The 14,291-nt window shown below is 35.8% G+C and overlaps 1 protein-coding gene across 13 annotated transcripts in view; it reads left to right on the plus strand.

Annotated features, from left to right (window-relative positions):
- Positions 1-14,291, plus strand: part of LOC140445556 (bone morphogenetic protein receptor type-2-like) — an 872,505-nt gene that overhangs the window by 442,385 nt on the left and 415,829 nt on the right. The window contains exon 11 of one of the 13 annotated variants that reach the window (XM_072537669.1): positions 11,196-11,376. The exons of the other annotated variants lie outside the window; for them this stretch is intronic. Within the exon in view, the coding sequence (XP_072393770.1) occupies positions 11,196-11,249 (54 nt within the window). The 3' untranslated portion in view covers positions 11,250-11,376. Of the gene's footprint in view, positions 1-11,195; positions 11,377-14,291 lie in introns of those variants that run through there. 13 annotated transcript variants of the gene reach the window in all.

The raw sequence follows: 14,291 nt of genomic DNA on the forward strand, positions 1-14,291 counted from the left end.
AAAATTACAAAACCCTTAACAATGCGACTGAAGAAGAATAACGAAATAAATATTAAAGACGCAGATTATGTTGAATGCTTTAATATTTGTAAAGATCTTCTTACAAATGAACCTGTTTTACAGTACCCTGACTTTACGAAACCATTTAATCTGACAACAGATGCGAGTAACTTTGCAATAGGTGCAGTTTTAAGTCAAGGAAAAATAGGTTCTGATCTACCAATTGCTTATGCGAGTAGAACATTGAATGATTCAGAAATAAACTACTCTACGATCGAAAAGGAACTCCTCGCTATAGTTTGGGCTGTTAAATATTTCCGCCCATACATTTTTGGTCGTCGCGTGACTCTCGTGACAGATCACAAGCCTCTTCAATGGCTATTTTCGTTAAAAGATCCTAGCTCAAAATTAGTTCGCTGGAGACTAAAACTCGAAGAGTATGACTATGAGATTGTTTATAAAAAATGTGCTCTAAACACAAATAGTGATTGTCTATCAAGAATACGATTAAATGCAAATGAAACTCAAGACATTTGAGTGACATACACTTGGCATTTGTGGACCTGAGAAAGGCGTATGACTCTGTACCAAGGTCAGAACTATGGGAGGCAATGTACAAATTAGAAATACAGACGGAACTCATAGAAGCTACAAAAGCTCTGTATAAAGAAAATAAAGTGTCCATTAAAATGGGAACAAGAATCATAGGAGACTTCACCACAACAAAAGGGCTCCTGCAGGGTTGTTCCACATCTCCAACCCTATTCAAAATATACTTAGAGAGAGCCTTGACTACATGGAAAAGAAAATGCGAAGGCATGGGAGTACCAGTACGGAACGAATACCTATATACATTAAGTTTTGCAGACGATCAAGTAGTGATTGCACAAGACCAAGACGACCTCAGCTACATGATGAAGAAACTACAAGAAGAATATACCAAGGCTGGCCTAGATATTAACCTCGCGAAAACAGAGTACCTACAAGTGAAGAAGACATAGAAGATCTACAGATTGATGACAACGTAACAATCAAAGGAAAGGATAAATTCAAATACCTTGGGTTTATAATCACGAAAAAGGCAACAACAGAGGAAGAAATTACACAAAGATTAGGACAAACAAGAACAGCAATCCGACAACTTAACTCAGTATGGTGGGATAGACACCTAAATATGAAGACAAAAACGCAGATTTATAAAACATTAGTGCGAAGTATTATGACATATGGGGCTGAAAATTGGATCATAAACAAGAAAAACAGCAGTAAGATAGTAGCAACAGAGATGGAATGCCTGCGAAGATGCTGCAGAGTAACAAGAATGGATAGGAGAAGTAATGACGAAATAAAGCAAAGAACATCAATAGAAACAAACATACTAACATATATAGAACAAAAAAGACTAAAGTGGTATGGACATGTAAGAAGAACTAGCGACAGCAGATGGATAAAGAGAATAACCGAATGGAGCCCCATAGGAAGGAGGAAAAGAGGACGACCCCGAAAATCCTGGAGGAACGAAGTAGACGACGCCATGAGTAAGAGAGGACTAAACGATGGAGAATGGAACAACAGAGAGAGATGGAAACGGTTGAGCGAGGGAAGGCAGTGAATACTGTAGAATCCCTAAATATATATATATATATATATATATATATATATATATATATATATATATATATATATATATATATATATATATATAAACTCAAGACATAGAACCCGAAACACCTCCAAATTTCTTCGACTATATAGAAAATTTTGATGAAACATTATTAGGAACCCCAAATAATGTAGATTCAGAGTCTTTGATTGTTGAACCCGATGAAATAATAAATGACCAAGATGCCAATGATGAAGATTCCCAGGATAGCGACGGTGTTACAATCCATACAAACAAAGAAAATCCGATTACAGGTATACCTATATCAGAAAGCTCGGTAAACACTGGAATGAATCAAATTATCATTTCTCAAATTAATTACGAACCAGCAGCACCATCTATTATAAAACTTTATGATAAAAAACAAAGAATTCTTGTACAATTCTCAAAAAATGACACTGAACTAGTTAAATTTGTAAAAGAATCTATAGCACCTAAAGTTAAATATCATTTGTACTTCGAAGATCCTATATATGAAATTTTAGTAACGTCATACAAAAATATTTTAAATCTTCGCAATTATCTCTTATTAAATGCACCAAGAAGCTAATTGATATCCCACCAAACGAAATTAAGGAAATAATAAAAAATTATCACGAAGGAAAACAAAACCACAGAGGATTAGATGAAAGAGAAAGTAGAATAAAGGCCTTATATTATTGGCCGAATCAAAGAGCATCTATCCAAACCTTCATAAATGATTGTGAAATTTGCCAATTAACAAAGTATGACAGGAAACCTGTCAAACCCATGTTCAATATAACACCTACTGCAACTAAACCCTTCCAAATTGTACACCTAGATTCGATTACGTTGGAAAATACAAAATTTTTAACTATAATAGATTCTTTTTCTAAATATGGTCAACTATACAAAATAAATTCAGCTCAAGGAATTGAAGTAGCGAATGCATTAATCCGATATTTTACTCATCACTGCATACCAGAACAAATAATATCTGATAATGGAACCGAATTAAAAAATTCAGTTGTCAAAGAACTGTTAGAGTTACACAAGGTAAAAGTACATTTTATAAGCTCTCAACATCCAGAGTCTAATGGAATTGCCGAGAGATTTCATTCTACGATCATTGAACACGTTAGACTACTAAATAATCAAAAAGAATATAAAAATGACCATATGAACATAAAATAAATTATGCCTTACTAGCCTATAATAATAGCATCCATTCAGTAACAAAAATGAAACCATACGAGCTGATTACGGGACATATAGATAATAACTCTCCTTTTGATATCAATATCGAGCAACAAGTTTTAAATAATTATATTTCAAACCATAAAGAAAAGATGAAAATACTTTATTCTAATATCAATAAATCTTTACAAAACGTAAAAGAAAAAGTAATCTCAAAAGCTAACGAAAAACGAGAAGAATTGCCTGAAACAATCCCCACTAAAATATTTGTGCGTAACAGACAATTCCAAGGTAAAACAAAAAATAAATACAATGCTGAAGAAATAAGCAAAATTAATAAAAAAAGGAAAACCGCGAAAATAGTTACTCGACATAAAAATACTGCCGAAAATATCCACTTTTCTAACGTCAAACGACCTAAAAGAAAACCTTACAAATTTTCAGGTTCCTCGCAATCGGATGCGCAGCAATCCAAATAAAAGATGTTACCCATAATCTAGGCATACTACCAATCAAATTGGGATCTGCAAAACTTCAAAAATCTAGCCACACATTTGTCCATTACTACAATTTAAATCCGCTTTTAGAAGAATATGATAGCTTAAATATACAGTATGATCACCTGAAAAATAATCTTTCTAATTGTAAATTTTTCAATAACGAAACAAAAAATTATGTTAATCTAGCACAGTACGTCAAAAATAGCATTGAGGAACAATTTGAAAATCTAAACATACATACAAAATTGCAAATAAATAAAAGAGGTATAATCAATGGGTTCGGTTCAATTATTAAAGCTGTAACAGGAAATCTAGATGCTGAAGATGGCGAAAAAATCAACTCAATACTAGAACACTTAAAGACGAATGAAGCAAACTTGCAAAGCCAAATCAATAACCAGTATTCGCTAAGTCACGAAATTATCAATAATTTTAATGAAACAATTCAAAATATACAAGAAAATGAAATTAATTTAAAATCAAAAATTTTGGCAATAAAAAATATAGTAGATTTCCAAACAAATCTTGAAAACGTCAACTATTTAAAAGACATGTTTAACGAAATTATAATAACATACAACCTAATACTAAATACAATGGAAAATGTCCAAAATTCTATTACATTTTGCAAACTAAAAACATTACATCCTAGCATTATTAAGTCCAGTGAATTATATAACGAACACCAAAAAATTTCACCACATTATAAAACACAATTACCCTTTGAAGTAAAATATGAAAACATTTTAGATTTCGAAGCTATTTTACAAATAACATGTAAAATAGAAAAGAACCAAATACAATATTTTCTTTCAATTCCTATTAATTATGAATCTAATTTCGACTTTTATAAATTATTACCAATCCCAACTAAAAGTAAGTCAGAATTTGTTATCATGTTACCAAACTCAAGATATTTATAAAAAAACGAAAAAATAACAATTCCTCTAAATGACATTTGTACTTATGGTAAGATCTTTCAATGTCCTGGTTATCTCCAAATCAACCACGAGCACTCATGTGAAGATGAAATTCTATTTCATGGCATCTCCACACACTGCCAATACTTAAAAGGAATTTATCTCAAAGAGAACACACCATGTAAAATTATATTCCAGAATAAAGAGTTAACCTTTCAAGATGTCACATCAGGACAACCAATGATGATAAACGTACCACAATTAAATCTCGACATTCTTAAAATAGCACCAATGGAAATAACGCTAAATTCATTAAAACTTAAAGATATTCCAAATCATGAATTAAGACCCATATTACAAACTACGCCTGTGTATCACATTCCAAGTATTTGGACAACTCTATTGTACTGTTACGTAAAAATATGAGTCATAGTTTTAACCTGTAAACATGTTTTTTTATTCACTAATATGTTTTAGATTATACGAGACCTTTCGACCAGCTGGCATAAACTCCAAGTAATAAAAAACTGGTTCCATTCGAATCTTCCGGAATTAGGCCTGTCCATTCGAGGCGAAACCAGGTCAATTGAGGTCAACATCCATGGAGTTCTAGAGCAGTTGTTTTCGTATAAATATGAGGGAACTTTTATTTTGAAGACAGTTAATAAAGAAGATTCGCGCTCGCGATATTTATTGTTACGCTCGCCTTTTAATAAATTATGTATATTTAGTGATAAATAAATTAATATCAATAAAATTAAAGACAGTCAAGATTTCGAAACTATTTTACGAAATTAATATCAGTTATTGTGCTTTTTAATAAATTTAGATAAGAACCTTTTGATAAAGACATTATAAATTAAAGACATAACAATTAATAAATTCACAACAAGTGGTGTCAGAAGTGAGATCGAACATAAATTAGACTTATAATAATAATACAAGTGAATATAAAATAAATTGTGAAAATGACGACGATTTATGAGCTGACAGTGACTAATTTAAGAAGACATCTCGAAGACAGAGAATTAGCTTCTACCGGAAAAAAGGCTGAGTTAGTCCAACGACTAAAGAACGCTTTGCTAGAAGAAGGACTAGATCCAGAGACTTATATATTTGAAGATGCTGTTATCTCGTCGATTTCGAAATTAGAGAACAAAGTTTCTGACGATATTTCGAAAGTTTCTTCTGATGTAGCCAAAGTTTCTGGTGATGTAGCCAAAGTTTCTGGTGACATCGCATCATTAGAGAACAAAGTTTCTGGCGATATTTCGAAAGTTTCCGGCGACATCGCCTCATTAGAAAACAAAGTTTCTAACGAGATTTCTTCGCTGGAAAGCAAAGTCTCTGCTAACATCTCTTCGGAAATCTCTAAAGTCACTTCTGAGATGTCTGCCCTGGACGATAGAATATCTTCGTTAAAAAACCAAGTTGCTGCCGATATGTTGGCCTTCGAAGAAAAGATATGGAAAGAGATGGAAAAGAAGCTGGAGGAAACAGGGACGGCAGAAAGAGGAAACAATCCAATTACAGTAGAGACAAAAGAAGACGAGACTAAATGTAAGTTGGAAATACGGCCGAAATTTGAAGGAAGTGGAGGTTCTGTCCATGTGAAAGTCCCAACTTTCGACGGAAAATCGTCATGGAATAACTACATGAAACAGTTAGAATCAGCTGCAAGAGCGAATGGATGGTCTGAAAAAGAAAAGGCTGTAAACCTGACTATCGCTCTTCGAGGAGATGCCTTAGATGTGCTTCAGACCATAGCCGTAGAGGAGACCGATGATTTCGAACAACTGAAGAAGAGGTTAAATATGCGATATGGCCACGAACATTTGGAGCATGTATATCAGTCGCAGCTTAAAAATCGTAGACAGAAGAAAGATGAGGCTCTTCAAGAATATGAGGTAGATATTGCCAGATTAGTACGATATGCTTATCCAACAGCTCCCGAAGACATGATGGAAAAATTGGCCGTTCAAACGTTTATTGATGGTCTTCGTGATCATGAAATGCAGAGAACACTACGATTAGCTCGTCACAAGACGCTGGTTGATGTCTTATCCGCCGCCCTCAAATACGAGTCAGCTACGCAGGCCTCTGGCGGGTACAGTAAAGTTAGGACTGTAAAAGAGGAAGGAGATGAAGATAAACTTGACCAGCTCGTTAATATGATGAAAAGCATGACATATAAGAAAACGAAGACCATCAGATGCTGGAATTGTGGCGAAATAGGACACGTACGAAGCTCCTGTAAACACCCTAGGTACGACGCAAATCAAGAAACTCACCATCAGGAAAACTAGAACGGGTCAGCCTTAGGGGGGCAGCTTCGACCCAAAACTTTTCCAAAGACCCTCTCATACTAATAGCTTCTTTGAAATGTCGTGAAGATAGTGTATATGTAGATGGAGACATAAATGGTAAAAAGCATACGTTGTTGGTGGATACCGGAGCGACCAGAACCATTATACGCCCGAAAACAGCCGAAAGAAACTGTTACCAACGAGGTTACGACTTCGGACCGCTACAGGTGAAAATGCCAACATTCATGGAGAAATCCAGGTACAATTGGGAATTGGAGCAGAAAAGTTCGTCCATACTGTTATAGTTGCTGACATCGAAGAGGATGTTATATTAGGAATGGACGTAATGAATATGCATGGATTCCAATTGGATTTTAAGAATAAGGTAATCAAAGTTGGCAACGAGGAGGTATTTCTCCATCCACATAATGACAACACTGTGCAAGCAGCCATTACAGAAGATACAGTCATGCCTGCGAGAAGCGAAACGATCATAGTAGCGCGACTACAGGGAATTGTAGACGAAGGGAGACCTGTTATGATGGAGCCTTGGAACCACGACGATGAGGTTGGCCGTGGAATCATAATTGGAAAGGAATTGGTGACTTCGGCTAAAGAAATTCCTGTGAGACTTATCAATGTCAACGACTACCCAGTGACCATAAAGAAAGAGACAAAAGTAGGAACTTGTGTACCTGTGACATCCATAATCCGTCAGGCGACAACATCTGATAATTCCAACGACAAATTCGACCAAATGGTTGCAGTTGCAGGACAGTCTCTAAATCAGATGGAAAAAAGGAAATTAAGGGAATTTCGCAGTATCGTGATATTTTCGTACCGAAAGGAGGAAAGACGGGAAGAACTACCGTTGTTAAGCATAAAATTGATACTGGTAATGCTAAGCCAATTCGTCAAACAGCTCGACGATTACCACAGGCGAAAAGAGAGGAAGCTGAAACGATTGTTCAGGAAATGAAGAAAGACGGGGTGATAGAACCTTCTACGAGCCCATGGGTCTCTCCGGTGGTCCTGGTTAAGAAGAAAGACGGAACGACGAGGTTCTGTGTGGATTACCGTTTGCTGAACAACGTTACCAAGAAAGATAGTTATCCTCTGCCTCGGATCGATGACACATTGGACACATTGGCTGGAAGTAAATTGTTTTCTACTTTGGATTTGAAGTCTGGATACTGGCAGGTAGAAATGGACCCAGTAGATAAAGAAAAGACAGCCTTCACCACAGGATCTGGATTGTGGCAATTCAACGTTATGCCATTTGGACTCTGTAATGCTCCTGCGACATTTGAGAGGCTTATGGAAAATGTGTTGAGAGGGTTATCTTGGAAAACATGCCTGGTTTATTTAGATGACATAATCGTCTTGGGGGAGACATTCGAAGATCATTTGAGGAATTTAGAAAACGTTTTTAATCGACTTAAAGCTGCCCAATTGATGCTAAACCCCAAGAAGTGCCAGCTATTTCAAGGTAAAGTCAATTATCTGGGTCATATAGTCAGTAAAGACGGAGTGGCCGTGGATAAGGGGAAAATCGATTCCATTAAGGAATGGCCAAATCCAACTGACAAACATCAAGTGAGAAGTTTTCTTGGACTATGTACTTACTATCGGAGGTTTATTAAGAAGTTTGCAGATATCGCTAAGCCATTAACGCGACTTACGGAGGAAGCAAGAGATTACCGCTGGGATACAGACTGCCAAAATGCCTTTGAGACCTTGAAAAAGCATTTAATAACAGCACCAATTTTAGGGTATCCACTGCCAGAAGGAGAGTTCATCTTAGATACAGATGCAAGTAATGTGGGAATTGGAGGAGTGCTGTCTCAGATTCAAGGACGACAGGAACGAGTCCTCGGATATTTTAGTAAAGTTCTTTCAAAACCTGAGCGGAATTATTGCGTCACGAGAAGAGAACTTCTGGCAGTAGTGAAATCAGTAGAGCACTTCTATCAATACCTCTATGGAAGGAAGTTTTTAATCCGAACCGACCATGCCGCCCTTAAGTGGTTGATGCAGTTTAAGAATCCAGAGGGTCAGATAGCCAGGTGGATCGAACGACTCCAAGAATACGATTTTAAGATTGAGCACCGAGCCGGAGTTAGCCACAGAAACGCTGATTCTCTTTCCAGAAGGCCATGCCCAGCAGAGTGTTCCCACTGCAACAAAACAGAATCCAAGGAAGCAGCAGTGCTAAGAACGACGATTGTCAACGACGACTGGACGCCTACTAAGATAAGGGAAGAACAAAAGAGAGATCCAGTTATACAGAAAATCCGAAAATGGAAAGAGGAAAACCGTCGACCACCTTGGCAGGAAATATCAAACCTATGCTCAGTAGTTAAGACGTATTGGGCCCAGTGGGACTCATTTATCATCGAAGATGGCTTGCTCAAACGAGTCCTGGAAAATGATGACGGTTCAGAGAAAAGAAGACAGTTGGTGATCCCAAAGAGCAGAATAGCCGAAGTACTTCGTCAGTTACACGACAGTCCATCGGGAGGGCATTTTGGTGTAAGGAAAACCCTTCAGCGAATTCGGGAACGGTTTTATTGGATGAACAGTTCCGACGACGTAAAAGACTGGTGTAAGAAATGTACTATTTGTGCTACGAGTAACGGGCCTCACCGGAAAAGGAGAGCTCCTATGAGACAATATAATGTTGGAAGCCCGTTTGAAAGAATAGCTTTGGACATTGCAGGGCCATTTCCAGAAAGTGAAAATGGGGGCAAGTACATGTTGGTAGTAATGGATTACTTCACTAAGTGGGTCGAGATTTACGCACTTCCAGACCAGAAGGCCGCCACCGTTGCAGATAAGTTGATCCAAGAATATATCAGCCGATTTGGAGTGCCTTTGGAGATCCATAGTGACCAAGGCAGGAACTTCGAAAGTGATCTATTCCAAGGAATATGTGATAGACTAGGCATGAAGAAAACATGAACTACCGCGTATCATCCGCAATCGGATGGTATGGTAGAACGAATGAATAGGACAGTTGGCAAGTATTTGACAAAGATGGTGTCCGATCATCAGCGAGACTGGGACCAATACCTTCCGTTCTTCACAATGGCCTACAGATCTGCTGTTAACGAATCAACGGGCCAGACACCAGCCAGAGTCCTATTCGGACGCGAAATGCGACTACCTTGTGATCTAGAATTTGGGTGTCGACCTGGAGAAAATGTAGCAGGTGAAGATTATGTGATCGAATTACGAAGAAGAATGGACGATGTACATGAGTTGGTCCGTTCCCACCTTCAAATCGCTAGCGACCGAATGAAGAAACGGTACGATACACAAGCCGAAAAGGGTTGCTTTAAGAAGAACGACAAAGTATGGCTGTATAATCCCAAGAAGCGAAAAGGCTGTTCTCTCAAATTGCAGCAGTCTTGGGAAGGTCCATACCTCATCATGGAGAAGATCAACGATGTCATCTACCGAATAAGCAAGATTCCGAGGGGAAAGCCGATGATAGTACACCATAACCGGTTGGCATATTTCGAAGGTGACCACGACGTAGATGAAGAAGTGGAAGTAAACCAAGTCCAAGATGTGTCTGACCTCACGTTTGAGGAATTCATGGGTGCCTATGGAGGTACCGGTAAAGCAAGACATGGTGTTACCACTGAAGAAAAGCAAGATCTACTCGCGCTCCCCGATGACCACTGGCTGGCCCTTACCATCCCGGCCAGTATCAAAGACGCACCAGGGTTGGCATCCGTCTTTCGAAGGAAGTTTGGTCGAGTTGCAGAACTTCAATGCCAAGTGCCAGCTCCCGGTAAAACCTTGAAACTCCAAGATGCATCACGTTACCTTTTCTACCTGGTAACAAAAGACACTGCCCGTGACCAACCTACCTACCGAGATGTATGGGAAGCCTTACTTCAATTGAGAGGGCACGTACTAGAGTCCGACGTGCAAAAGTTAGCCATGCCAAAGTTGGAGTGCTGCCAATTAGATTGGAGGGTTATCCGAAATATGGTGGAGGAGATCTTTAAAGACACCGAAGTCCAGGTGTTAGTCTGTTGCAATCCGCATAGTTACTGGTGCGGAGAGAAAACCGTCCCTTGTCATTTTTATACAACTGGAAGTTGTAAAAGAGGGTCCAGTTGCCGATACCAGCATACCGTTCCAGTTCTAGTCCCGACAAGGCTCCAAGAGGAACCATCTTTTGAGAGGGGGGCAATGTTACGTAAAAATATGAGTCATAGTTTTAACCTGTAAACATGTTTTTTATTCACTAATATGTTTTAGATTATACGAGACCTTTCGACCAGCTGGCATAAACTCCAAGTAATAAAAAACTGGTTCCATTCGAATCTTCCGGAATTAGGCCTGTCCATTCTAGGCGAAACCAGGTCAATTGAGGTCAACATCCATGGAGTTCTAGAGCAGCTGTTTTCGTATAAATATGAGGGAACTTTTATTTTGAAGACAGTTGTTACGCTCGCCTTTTAATAAATTATGTATATTTAGTGATAAATAAATTAATATCAGTTATTGTGCTTTTTAATAAATTTAGATAAGAACCTTTTGATAAAGACATTATAAATTAAAGACATAACAATTAATAAATTCACAACAGTACATTGGAATAATTATAACAATTATTGTTCTATTCAAAAAGAAAATAGGGAAAACGAAGAAAAACAATTCTACAAAGAAGGAAGAAGAAGGGTAAACAATCGAACTTCCACAACAGGCTTCGTTCTAGGAGAGGAGGAGTTATCGACCCATAAATTATGAACTAAGCTTTAATGAGGTAATGACCCAAGTCCAGTGAACTGAAGAACGCTGATTAAGACAACATACGTTCCGAATGTTATACATTGTACTTTTAATATAATATTTCATTCTGTATAAAATTCATATTTGTAAGTTAGTCTAGATTCTGCTTTTATCGTAGTAAAACCTATTGTTACTATTTTGTGTCAAATAAATATTTTTTTAAAATATAGTTAATATAAGAAAATAGCTTCAGAACAATATAGTTTTGGAAAACTCAAATATATTTTATATATATATATATATATATATATATATATATATATATATATATATATATATATATATATATATATATGTATATATTGTAAAGACTACGACCGTCAATTTATATTTCTAAAGTATTCAACTAGTGAATTCAGAGGTTTAATCGGTCATTCAGGTTGGCAAATAAAAAAAGAAGTCAACTACTTCATAAGTTTATCGAAGACGTTTCGCTTTATATTTCTAAAGCTTCATCAGTTCTCTAAAATATAACAAATGACATAGAGTTTATAAGAAATACAGATGTTCATAGTTCATAACTTACAACTCAATATGTAGTATATTATCGATGTTATCATATATCTACTGTACACTTTACTCATTATTTAAAACTAACTTAACCAAAAAAGAAAAAACAAAAAACAAAAAACAACACACAAACTTTGCCGAAAATAATGTTCATATTCGTAGATATGAATATTTAAAAAATTTTAAACGAACATTTGGCTTCATTTAGATGGTTCTCCGCTGAAGACCAACAAAGTTCTGATTTATTGCAATCTAGCAAACAACTTGACGCGATACCGAAAATTTTTTTGTTTAAGGGCCATGTATCACCAAATTCCAAGGTTTGAGACAATTATGAACTTCTACAGAGGACATTGCATAATTAGTTGGACGGGTGGAATTTGTATGGCGGAAATATTTGATATATTATTTTTAATTTATGTTTTAATGAAACTTGGAAATAGGGGATGATTTTGTTATTATTTTGAATGGAAAATACGCCAACTTTTAACTGAAGAATAATTGGTATCATTTATTTCGTAAGATGAGAGAGTGGTAAACCTGGCTCAAATTGTCGATGTCGGTTCTTTTGTTTATTGCCGATGAGTTCTTGAGGATCTCACACATTTCAATAAAGGAGCGTTTCTGATGGTGAACCTGAATGACCGATTAAACCTCTGAATTCACTAGTTGAATACTTTAGAAATATAAATTGACGGTCGTAGTCTTTACAATATATACATATATATATATATATATATATATATATATATATATATATATATATATATATATATATATATATATATATATATATATATATATATATATATAGGAAACTCAATGGGAAATTAAAAACAAATGTTAAAACTGTGCTACGAATTAAATTTACTTCAAAATTTTGTAAAAATATAATATATTTTTTAGGCCACCTCTAAAAGTCAGGCCACACGTAAAGCAAGAATGTATATGACATGTGTGTTTGATCATATTGATGTTAGATGTTTGACAATATTTGAATTTTCAATTTTTTTATTTTATGATTAAATTATAAATAATTAATTTTACTAAATACTACTACTGAACAATAAACATTACTTTGTAAACAATAAATTATATTGTTTACAAAGCAAAAAAATCAATGAAATGTACTCAGTTGACGAAAAATCGCAATAATGTTGTATTCAGGCAATAGTGCGAGCCTTTTCCTTGTCTAAGGTGCGAGCACTGCCAGATCTTTATTTAACGTAAGCATTTCTAATACACACCAATTTAATTCCAGGTTATACAACAATTCAAAGAATTCCAATGTAGTGTTACTGTGATCCTTATTCCTAAAAATAGTTTATAATAAATTTCTAAACATTAAACTATAACAAATATTATAATCAGTCAGCTTTCATTCGTCGTGGTAGTTAGACGTGCGTAAGAAAGAAGCTTGTTTTTAAAACCGGTGTTTATAAATTAGCTATATAAATAAATATTTCGTGAACTTTAAAAGTAAATTAATTACACCAAATAAAAAAGCGAAATTCGGAAAGACATTAAAAACTTATGAGTGCAGTTAGCGGAGGCGATGCCTCCGAAAATAATGTATTTTCTCTAGAAATAGAAACAACTATCAAAGACCATTAACAATAGGAAAATATAAACTCCGTATTAGCAACTCTGTAAAATATCTTGGCCTACATCTAGATAGAAAACTATTATGGAAGGACTGTATCCACCAAATCATCAAAAAAACAAGTAATTCTATAAATATTTTAAGAGCGTTTTGTAGGGCAAAGTGGGAAGCAGATCCAAAAACGGCTTTACTTTTCTACAAAACAATGGTACGATCAATAATGGATTATGGAAGTCAACTCAATGGAACAGCAGCAGATACACATCTAAATAAAATCGAGATACAACAAAATAAATGCTTAAGAGTTTGCCTGGGATATCTTAAGTCAAGACCCATAAATATTATGCAAGCTGAAGCTGTGGAACCTCCTCTTAAACTAAGAAGACAACTATTGAGCAGAAAATTTGTGATAAAAACCATTTCCAAAAAAACTTCTTACCTCAATAGTATACAATCACTAACAGTTCAAGTTTTGACCCATAGATACTGGCACTTCAAGAAAACCCCCCTCATAGTAGAAACTTTCTCAGAAATACTTGACATTACAGATATACTTTATTCCAACCAACTCCCTCCGGTTCTAATTTACTCGCCACAACAAATTTTTTCACGTGAAATTAGAACCTACTATTTTGAAAGTCAAGAAGTAGCAAGTTTCAATCAAACAAAGTTTAACGAAACAAAAAACAAATACTGGCCAAACTATGATTCTATATTCACTGATGTATCAAAGTCAAAAGAATATACCAGCTGTGCCTTTTACCATGTGGAAGAAAATACTGACAAAAAATTTATTCTACCAAAGGAAGCTTCCATATACAC

Source organism: Diabrotica undecimpunctata, chromosome 7, assembly GCF_040954645.1.
Source record: "Diabrotica undecimpunctata isolate CICGRU chromosome 7, icDiaUnde3, whole genome shotgun sequence".
Classification (NCBI taxonomy): Eukaryota; Metazoa; Arthropoda; class Insecta; order Coleoptera; family Chrysomelidae; genus Diabrotica; species Diabrotica undecimpunctata.